The 11,596-nt window shown below is 36.4% G+C and overlaps 1 protein-coding gene across 1 annotated transcript in view; it reads left to right on the forward strand.

Moving 5' to 3' along the window:
• Nucleotides 1–10,957, forward strand: part of LOC132114497 (adiponectin receptor protein 1-like) — a 15,005-nt gene extending 4,048 nt beyond the window's left edge. The window contains exons 5-9 of the mRNA XM_059522640.1: nt 2,734–2,905; nt 8,084–8,270; nt 9,425–9,612; nt 9,691–9,884; nt 10,266–10,957. Coding sequence (XP_059378623.1) covers nt 2,734–2,905; nt 8,084–8,270; nt 9,425–9,612; nt 9,691–9,884; nt 10,266–10,394 — 870 coding nt within the window. The 3' untranslated portion in view covers nt 10,395–10,957. The remainder of the gene's footprint in view (nt 1–2,733; nt 2,906–8,083; nt 8,271–9,424; nt 9,613–9,690; nt 9,885–10,265) is intronic.
• Nucleotides 10,958–11,596: the final 639 nt, after the last annotated feature.

Here is an 11,596-nt window from a genome sequence, read left to right on the forward strand (position 1 = left end):
TGTGGGCAAATTCACTACCCTTTCGGGATGTTCGTGGATGAAAACATCCACTAAATTAAACTGCTGTAAAAATGTATCAGATAAATATTTTTTTCAATTTTTTTTGCATGAACCTATTAATCAACCTCAGTCCTGATCAAAACTACCAATTCCAAGATTTTAACTTTTTAATTACCAAGTTCATAAATGATGTCACTGATTTGGGAAAAAAAACACACAAATTTACATATGTTCAATATAAAAAGTGATTGTGGACTGGATTTTTTATTTACCTTTTATCACAGTCTTGGGCATGTCAAAAATTAGTAACAAGATTGGCTTTGATGCATTGTTAGTTTTTGTGCAGCATTAGATTTACATTTTTTCTCTTTTTGTTGTTGGTGGCTGTTTTTGCCCCATTGACTTCCATTATAACGACATTTTTTGATTGCAAAGCCATGACACCATATAATCATGCATTCTTGATTGTTTGTGGTTTTCACTTTTGGGAAGAGGTAAAAAAATGTATTTTTACAGTTGATCACTAGGTGGGACCATTAACCCTTTAAATAGGCCTGTGCAAAAAAAGGCTTGGTTTCTGGCTTGTATATGGAGTTATATGGAGTATAACAGCAAATTATAGTGTTTGTGTGTGTGAGATTCTTGATTGTTGGTGGTTTTCCCTGTTGGGAAGAGGTAACATTTGTTATTTTTTACAGTTGATCACTAGGTGGGACCATTAACCCTTTAGATAGGCCTGTGCAAAAAAAGGCTTAGTTTCTGGCTTGTATGGAGTTATATGGAGTATAATAGCAAATTATAGTGTGTGTGTTATAGAGAGAGAGAGAGAGAGAGAAAGAGAGGGTGTGAGAGAGACCTTTGTGCACTTACCTTGATGTACAGTATCTGAAAAAATCAAAATATGCACCTCATGCTCTCAGAACTACAATAAACAATAAAAAAAGAAGTGTGTTTATGCAACTGCTTCCTTTTGATGGTGAAAAGTACAGATGGCCTAAAAATCCTGTAAAAAAATCTACTTCGCATCAAATTTATGAACATAATGTATTATGAACCAAAATGCAATACCAACTTCAAATAAGCTGCAGTTCGCTGGAGGGGTCACGCTACATCATAATTTCTAAAACTTTGGTAAAAGTCAAGCCCTTTCTCGTGTTGCTTGCTGCTCTTCTCACCATTAAATATCCAGCACGATGGCATGCAAGTGTTTAAATCCGCGTACTTTGCTTTTGTTTAGTCTGTTTGCATGTTAAGTCTGACGTTACGTAGCAGCGCTTCCGTGTCCAAACGCTCTATCAGTTACCACGAGAAAACAACAAAAGGTGCTAATATAAACTCACAATGTGATAGAATACTAGTGAAAAAGTTATAATATTAACCTTTAACTCCATACCGAAGTACCAGATAGCCAGACAATGAAAATATAAATATAAAAAAAATTTATAAAAATGATTTGTGTTTGGGACGCTGTGAGCACGGAGACTGTAGTGTATATCGTAAGTTTGAAAGCGTTCAACTTAAATTATCAATATGAATAAACAGTGCTCATAAACGGCTGCTGAGGTCATATTCTCAAGTGAAGCGAGTTGAGGCCTGGACCCGGAAACAGCGCTTCTTACGTCATCACTTAACAACCGAATACTTTCACCACCATTAAAAGGCAGCAGGTGCATAAATACACTTTTGTTTACTCCATGTAGTTCTAAGAGCTGAGGTGTACATTGTGATTTTCTGAAATACATTAAGGTAAGTGCGCAAAGGTCTCTCTCACACACACTCTCTCTCTCTTTCTCACACACACACATCAATATAATATACTGTTATACTCCATATAGCTTAATATACAAATCAGAAACTAAGCTTTTTTTGCACAGGCCTATCTAAAGGGTTAATGGTCCCACCTAGTGATCAACTGTAAAAATAACAAATGTTACCTCTTCCCAACAGGGAAAGCCACCAACAATCAAGAATCTCACACACACACAAACACTATAATTTGCTGTTATACTCCATATAACTCCATATACAAGCCAGAAACTAAGCCTTTTTTTGCACAGGCCTATCTAAAGGGTTAATGGTCCCACCTAGTGATCAACTGTAAAATTAACAAATTTTACCTCTTCCCAAAAGGGAAAACCACAAACAATAAAGAATGCATGATTACATGGTGTCATGGCTTTGCAATCAAAAAATGTCGTTATAATGAAAGTCAATGGGGCAAAAACAGCCACCAACAACAAATTAGGGAGAAAAAAATTAAATCTAATGTTGCACAAAAACTAAAAATGCATCAAACCCAATGTTGCTACTAATCTTTGACATGCCCAAGACTGTTATAAAAAGTATAAAAAAAAAATCCAGCCACAATTACTTTTATATTGAAAATAAGTCATTTTTTTCCCCAAATCAGTGACATCATTTATGAACTTGGCAATTAAAGAGTTAAAATCTTGGATTTTTTTTAAAAACATTTGGTAGTTTTGATCAGGACTGAGGTTGATTAACAGATTTATGCAAAAACAAAAATTGAAAAAAATATGAATCTGATACATTTTTACAGTAGTTCAATTGAGTGGATGTTTTCATCCCGAACAACTTGAAAGGGTAGTGAATTTGAACAATCCACAAGGGTTAATTAATCCCAATGTATGTGTGTAAAATGATTGTAATGTAAATGTGGCCTATTTCTAGTCTGAGATGTTTGTGTTTAAAGCAAACTTGTACCGTTACTAGGTATGGGAAGGACGTTGGCGTGTTATTCCATACCATCTCCTCCCAGATTGGCTAAAGGATAATGATTACCTGCTGCAGGGACACCGTCCACCCATGCCGTCTTTCCGTGCCTGTTTTGGGAGCATCTTTAGGATTCACACAGAAACTGGAAACATCTGGACACACCTGCTGGGTTTGTGCTTGTGACATGATAATACAGAAAAGTCAAACGTAACAAGCATCTCTTGAAATACTACATATCTCTGTAGATTTTACATTCAAACTTACTACCAGAGAAGAAAAAAAAACTTTTAATAAACATTTCCTGTTTCCCAAATTTTAAGTTAACTGCTGTTCAAAGATTTGCGGTTAATTGAAAAAAAGTTTATGTTAATGTGTTAAAGTTTAAGTTTAAGTTAATGCTTTTAAAATAAGTCTCTTAAGCTCACCAAGGCTGTATTTATTTAAAGTACAGTAAAAACATGTATTATTTGAAATATTGAACATGTAACTTATTTCTGTGGGAAAGTTGGATTTTCAGCAGTCATTACTCTAGTCTTGTGATCCAGCGTCACATGATCTTTCAGAAATAATTCTGATCATATGGTGATTTTATGCTCAAGAAATATTACTATTATAATAGGTTATAAGGTTTCCGCGGGGCCATAAAAAGTCATAAAAGGTCATAAATTTAACAATAAGAATTTAAGGCCATAAAAAGTCATAAAAACGTCCGGATTTTCCATACAAGGTCATAAAAAACATTTAGCCACGTCTTAAATTGATATGCTAGTCCATTAATTTGTTCTTCCATCAAAATGTGCTTGCAGCGGCAATGGCATTAATTTGTTTCGCCTGCTGTAGTTCTGTATGAGGCCGGTGACACACTGGCTGCGTGGCGTGAGCGTGGCTATTCTGCTGCGTGTCAGGAGCGTGGCAGCTGCCCAGTGTTGTGCCTGAACGCGTTCATTGAACGATAGTTCATGAACTCTTTCATATTTTGGGCGAACGTGAACTGAATGTGCTGTATTAATGCCTGATAAACGTTACTGTGAACTCGTTCATTCTGGTGTCTGTGAACGGCACGCTCTCTCAGGTTAACTTCGTTCAATAGGGTGCCAGATTTCTATGCCAGAGCCTTCCAGGCGAAAACCCGGCTAAAACACACCGTAAACGGGTCTCAATATGTAGCGGGAAAACACCCAATCTGGCAACACCAGCCACCAGTGTCACACTGCCGTCCGCCGCATGCGTGACGCGTCATCAAAAAAAAAACAGCAAACGACAGCAGCATGTAGCAAGAAGGCGTATGATCATTTAAAAGAATTTTATGATGTTTATAACAAGGTTGGTGAGAATGGGAGACAAAGCATTAAAGCAACAATGGGGAAATGCTGTCCCCTCAATGCTAATGTAAACCCTGGTTGGATAAGGATTCAAAATTGGATATGAAGATGAAATCTGACGCATAGCTTCATTGTTAAAACTGCTAAAATAATTGCTGTCTGTGATTCTATATGGGCTGTGGCAATAATTTTGAAAATTAATAGCTCGCAGCAACGTATGGAAAAAAAGAACTATGAACTAGTTCATTTTTGGAACTGTGAACTTTAGTTCATAATTTTGTAGTTTGAACTATGAACTGAACTAGTTCATTTTAAAATTTGTGAATTGAACTTTGAACTAGTTCATGTAGAAAGTGAACTTTCCCAACACTGCAGCTGCCTCGCGTTTTCTGTGTCTTTACACACCAGAACCGTGCCTGACGTGGAGCTGGCGCACAGCTGCTGCTTGAGGGAGGCCGCCGAGAGACCAGGATCTTGTCTTCATGACAACAATATCAACTTTTTTTAACACACCTACACCTACGCCCAGTGGCGTACTGGGACAGTAAATCAGGCCAGGAATTTGACTCCACCTCAGGCCACCTCTGTTGCTGCAGTCACCACCCAATTCATGTGTCCACCAGACTGCTAAACTCTTTGGCTCTTTCAGTTGTTTGACTTGGGTTATACTTAAAAAATAAATCAAAATCCTTAGACTGTGGACGGGCAAAATAATCAAATCAAGTATCAAGCCATTCACTGTCTCTATCATCTTTCCCTTAACCCCCCCTCTCTCACTCTGCACATCGAATTTCTCTGCAATATGAAATAAGCACTTTCAATAATCTATATTAATTATGCAGCCATCAATTGTATGTCCCCGTGATCACAGTCCTACTACTGATGACCTTATAAATCATAAAAGCACATAGTTTCTAAGAGTATAGCAAGCATGTTTAGTTTTGCTAATAGCTTAAACTTTAGCTGAAGGTTCCTGCTCTGACTCAAAAGCTGAACTGTCCACCCTCTCTTGTTCAACAGCAGGAGCACTAGCAGCACTAGTGCTACTGCTGCTTCCTTTGTCACCTTCAAAATAAATAAGCATTGTACACTAGGCTACATATTGTAGGCTAGAAATGGAAAATCAGTTTCTGGTCAATTTTGGCACAAAAAAAAATACTGTATCCCCATATGTAAAACAGTGTGCTAGTTTGTCATTAAGATGCTCTTTTAAAACATCTATCATTATATACATTTGTAATATATATTTTTTAAATAGATTTCATCTATTGTAAGTCGCTTTGAATGAAAGCGTCTGTCTGCCAAATGATTATGTAAATATTAGGGTGGAACAGTTCAACTTTTTCACAGTTCGGTTTGTTTCACGGTTTTAGAGTCACGGTTTCAGTATAGTTGTATATGCTATGTTTATGGAAAAACTGTACTTTCAAAAAATATATATTATCATATTATTAAGAATATTCTAACTACAAGCAACAGCACAAATAAATACAATAGAGTAAAGATACAAATAAAATAAACTGACTTTCAGGTTTTTTTTAGGTAGGTCTTGCATTAGTTTTTAGGTACAGAAATGAAAGTAATCAAATGTAAAACAGCATTGCATTTTGGACTATAAATTAAAGATTATTCTTTAAGTAAAAAAAAAAAAGCTTTTTAATCAAGAGCAGTGAGTGATTTATCGGTTGTTGCTGTTCGATTAACATGAAGACTGTCACTTTAAGAGAATGCACTGATACAGTGTGCGTATTAGTATTAAGAGTCAATGATTTGTAGAGGTTTTTTCATCGCTGTTGTTGTAATGTCTGGGAATCCAGAATGCGCATGCATCAACAGAAACATATATTATCTGAACCCTGTTTGTTTTACGTGTTATTTATTTAAACCATATTACAGATGCTTTGTCAGATTTAAGTTGAACAGCGGTTGCAGCGCGTGTCGAACCGTGTGGGGTGAACTGAACAGTTCGTTTTTTTTTCAGTGAACCATAGTAAATATAAATGTAATTCTGAACGACCTGCTCCCTTACTGGCGAAAATGGTTGGGATTTTGCAGCAACTTGCTGCGTCTGTGGCCAGGGCTTTTTCTCCTTTCCCTCTCTGCTCCTCCTTTGCGTTTACACTCTATTTTTTGCGCGATTTTCTAAGATATAGCCTGCCTCTGGATATCGCCTGATTCGTATTCATAAAACCGTCAATTAATTCACAGTTGCATACCAGCCTATTGCACGCCAGCCTGATCGACTGCACAGCAGCAGGCCAGAATGACGGTCAGGCCACCGGGAAATGTCCCGGTGCTCCCGATGGCCAGTCCGCCCCTGCCTACGCCTACTGATAAAGGACACCGTCAACAGTATTGACGGCAAAATAGACTATGTTTGACAGGTGCAATATTTGAAAATCGATAATTATTTATTACACCACCACAGTCTGAACAAAATGAAGCATTGCTTGATAATCGGTCAACAAAGTATTGATAGTTGTGTAAATATTGTCATAATAACAGTTGTCTGTAGTTTTGGTTGATTGTAATCCATTACGTAAATTTCTATCAAAGTTATGACATTATCAAGACGAATTTATCTGACGGAGTTTAACTCTAAATTATTGTCATATTTTATAACCATTTTAGAAGCAAAAGCAAATAAACTGTAATAATGTGAGAAATGTTCAAGGTGTCTGAATACATTTTGGTTTGATTGTATATTTAATTTTTACATTGAAGACTATCCAGTGCTATTTTACATTTAATTATTCGGTTTCTGTACCTGGACACCTACAAACTTGAAAAAAACTTAAATATTGTGTAAATATCAAAAATAAATAAAAACAAACGAACATACAAATTAAACAATTTCAAACAGGGCCCACTGGTACAACCTTCACCGGGGCCCCGCAAACCCCAGCTACGGCCCTGCTTGTGGGTGTATTCACTGTGACCAAACACCAATAACACTTGTTATTTTGGAAAGTAATGCCATAAAATAATTGTTAATTTACAATGTTACTTTACAATGTTACAATTGTTAAGTGTTCCTGTGTTCTTGATACTCAAGAAAAAGAAGGCCAAGGCTTCAGTTTCTTAATCTTAAGAAATAATAGAATAACTCTTTTAATAATAAAACTTTTTACTTTCAATGAAAGTCAATAATAAAAAAAAGATTTTTGAAATGAATTTTAATGACTTTTAATTTAATGAACTTTAATTTTAATGAAGTTATTTATCGTAATTTGTGTAGGTCATAAATTCAAATCCTAATGGTCATAAAAATAAGTGAAGTGAAGTGACATTCAGCCAAGTATGGTGACCCATACTCGGAATTTGTGCTCTGCATTTAACCCATCCAAAGTGCACACACACAGAGCAGTGAACACACACACACACACACACACACACTGTGAGCACACACCCGGAGCAGTGGGCAGCCATTTATGCTGCGGCGCCCGGGGAGCAGTTGGGGGTTCGATGCCTTGCTCAAGGGCACCTAAGTCATGTTATTGAAGGTGGAGAGAGAACTGTACATGCCGGCCCGGGACTCGAACCCACAACCCTTCGATTGGGAGTCCGACTCTCTAACCATTAGGCCACGACTTCCCCGTCTTAAAAAGGTCTTAAAAGTATTAAATTTGACAGATTAAACCCTGCAGAAACCCTGTTTTATTATCAATGTGGAAAACAGTTGTTCTGATTTATATATTTTTTTAAACAATACATTTTTCTGTACTCTTTGATGAAGAGGAAGTTCAAATTTATTTGAAATATAAATATTCTTTACTGTCACTTTTAAAGAGTAGCACATGTCATATAACCCCAGTGGCTTTTGAAGAAAGACTTTTCACACCTTCTGGAACTAACTAGATAAATTGTACGATATTTGTAATATGATAATCTGATATGTGTGAATCACTGTCCTGAGGATGACACAAAGCACACCACTTAGACTTTTAATGTTACTCAAACCTGTAATTATGTTACTAGTATGTCATTTTGAAGGCTAATTAATCTATCACAATGTCTCCCTACAGGCCTAATTCTGTTCCTGTGCTTGGGCACATTGACAATGCTGCGGCCAAACGTTTCATTCATGGCACCCGTGCAGGAGAAAGTGGTGTTTGGGATGTTCTTCCTTGGTGCAGTTCTTTGTTTGTCCTTCTCCTGGCTTTTTCACACTGTCTACTGCCACTCTGAAAAAGTCTCTAGGACTTTCTCCAAGTAAGAGACACCAGTTTTTATGCTTTTTGTGTGTAGGCAGTACTAATGTTAAGTGGCATTCTGCAAAAACGAGTTTGGAATTTTTTTCATTTTTGAAATTAGTGTTTTATGCTCCCCAAGACAGCATTTATTTAAAGGGCTTTATTTTTTTAGGGTCTTCATGAAATGTCTGTAACATATCTTGCTTAAATAAATCAATAAATAGCTGTGTAAACAACACCCTTTTTGCCTTGTCAAAAACAGCTCTGCCCACACCAACCTGGTTTGGTGTATGTCTCTTTAAATGATAATGAGTTACTGCACACTCCACTCCCCTTCTGGGATTTCCACTTAAAATAAAATCCGCTCCTCTCTTGTCTCCTCTGAGGCTGGGACTCTAAATAATGATTTGTGTTCGTCTGTGCAGCCAACGACAGAACATTTAGCTCTGGTGTCTGAACAAATACACCATTGTCACTTCCAAAAACAACAATGGCGGCTGAATGCCGTGGGTGGAAGTGTGTAGATTACTGGAAATGGTCCTCACTGCAGAACACAAGATCCAGGGGGCGTGATTGGATCCAGAGCCAACTCCTCCCACCTTACATATGCCTAAACCTACCCGTCTCTACCTCTTGATCCCTAAATCTACCTGTCTCCACCCCCAGATTCCTAAACGCACCCGTCTCCCAGAGCCCCACCCCTAAACCTACCTGTCTCCACCCCCTAGATGTGGATCCAACCATGCCCCCTGGATCTTGTTTTCTGGAGTGAAGGTCTACTGGATTAATGGGCAGTAATATTATAATAAGAATCCCGTCCTACGTCAGAGGGGGAGAGAAACCTGATCAGCTCATTTTCTCACATGCTTGCAGAGAAAGGCTTACAAAACCAAATTAACTGAATTCTTCTTTCTCACGTTTTTGGAGTTGGTAGATGCACCGGACACTCCGTTATAGCACTTAAACATGGAAAAAGTCAGATTCTCATCCGATGAGCCCTTTAATCAAAAAGTAAAAACAGAAATAATGTGAAAAATTTTTGATCAAATAATTGCAGTCTTGGTGAACATATATATATTTATATTTATTTATTTTTTTTATTATTATTTTTTATGTATAGACATGACTTCAGTAACTTGAGTGTATTTTTTTTTATTTTTTTTATGTCCTTAGGCTGGATTACTCTGGTATTGCGTTGTTAATCATGGGCTCATTCGTTCCATGGCTGTACTACTCGTTTTACTGCTCTCCTCAGCCGCGGTTCATCTATCTCTCTGTTGTATGTGTGCTGGGTGTTGCTGCTATCGTTGTGGCCCAGTGGGACAGATTCGCCACCCCTCGCCACCGGTCAACACGTGCAGGTGATGCACTCACCTACTTCTCTACATGTTCTGCTGCTTGAATGATTTTAATCAATCAATGATTTTCCTTGTACTTAGGTGTTTTCATGGGCCTTGGTCTGAGTGGGCTCATTCCCACAATGCATTTTACCATCGCAGAGGGTTTTGTGAAAGCAACAACAGTGGGTCAGATGGGCTGGTTCTATCTGATGGGTGCCATGTACATTAGTGGAGCATCACTTTATGCAGCACGGATACCTGAACGTTACTTCCCTGGCAAATGTGACATCTGGGTAAGACTATGAATCTATGTTGTATGTAATATTGTAAAGCGGCCTAATAACACAATGTTCATACAGGTATCCACCTAATTTTTTTTACATAAGAGCGGGTGCATCCATTTTTTTTAATTGAATGTGCAAGGCTTCTGGTATCATCTGTTTACAGTTATTTTAGCAGTATAAATGCAGTCTGTTATGCTGCTTGATGTTGATGATATTGATTAAATTTTTTATGATAATCATTCTCAAATTTATGTTTATTGCACTTTATTTTCCTAGTTATTTATCTATAGCGGCTAATGAAATGGAAGTCTCTCATTAATTGAAAACAGCTTCCTTTTGCAGTGCAAAAACAGTTGGATACTCACGTCTCTATCTGTTTTACTTTCTCAGTTTCAGTCTCATCAGATATTCCATGTGCTGGTTGTCGCGGCGGCATTTGTCCATTTTTATGGGATCTCAAACCTGCAGGAGTTCCGTTATGGACTGGAAGGAGGCTGCACAGATGACACTCTGCTGTAAAAAAAAAAAAAAAAAAAAGGAATAACTTGAACTTTGGCTTGTGCCTGCTCACTTCACAATGACCTGGATCCCACACAATGCAGATTTAAAGATTTTTAGTATCTCTTGAAGGATTTTAACATATATTTAAATAAGGTGTTTATTTGTTCAAATGCTTAAAAGTCTTGATAAATGTGGTAGTCTTGTGTTTATATTGTTCTTTACTATTTCACTGCAGCACAGAACATTTGTTGTAAATCACTGGAATGAGTCATAAAGCATTACAGGGTTCTTTTTTATTCTGACTGTTTTCTGGTCTATTGGTTAGTGGTTCTGTACTTTAAGGATTGTAGGGAAAACTCATATGATCCATGCTTAGGTCTCAGTTTTCTCAAACATGTCTGCATGATCATTCATTAACTTTTTATCTGAAATGCTTGACCCATAGCTTCAGCAGTGGGATTCAAGTTGGGAAAAATTGTACCTTTTGTTTGAGTGAACTTGGGATTTCATTCAAAATACTTGCACTGGGTTTAAACGTTTTAAAATATTTTAAAAAAGCAAAATAAAAATGAAACCGCTAGAATTGCTTGCTTCGTTAATTTATTATTATTTTTTTTTTTTACTTTTTGGTATGTGAAAAAGGTGTGTGTGTGTATATATATATATATTTGTGTGTGTGTGTGCAAATATATCTATATATATGTGTATGTGTGTGTGTGTGTGTGTGTGTGTGTATATATATGTGTGTGTGTATCTATATATGTGTATGTATGTATATATAATATAATATGTGATTTGGTCCTGTTTATTTGTTTTTTTATATTTATATAATTTATTTGAATTTTCAAATATATGTATATATATATATATATTGTATACATTTCAGTATTTTAACTTTTAGTTGTCAAAGTAACATTTAAGATTTTCCTCTAATATTTATTTTTTATTTCAATTACTTTAAAATATATTTAATTGTTTTAGTTTTAGTTAACAGAATAATAAAGACTACAACTGATGTCCAATTCTTCAAGTGCTAATAAATTGCTAAAGACTACTAGTTAATCCAATTCTTCAAGCACTTATATTCAAACCTTTTGGTAGTCCTTAGTAGTTGTAGTTACTTTTTTACCACTATTTTATGAAACAGCATATATTATAATGTATTTATCATAGAAATGATTAAATGAAGGTCAGAATGATTGTGATTTGAGATTGCATTC

This window comes from Carassius carassius, chromosome 34 (genome assembly GCF_963082965.1).
Source record: "Carassius carassius chromosome 34, fCarCar2.1, whole genome shotgun sequence".
Taxonomy (NCBI): Eukaryota; Metazoa; Chordata; class Actinopteri; order Cypriniformes; family Cyprinidae; genus Carassius; species Carassius carassius.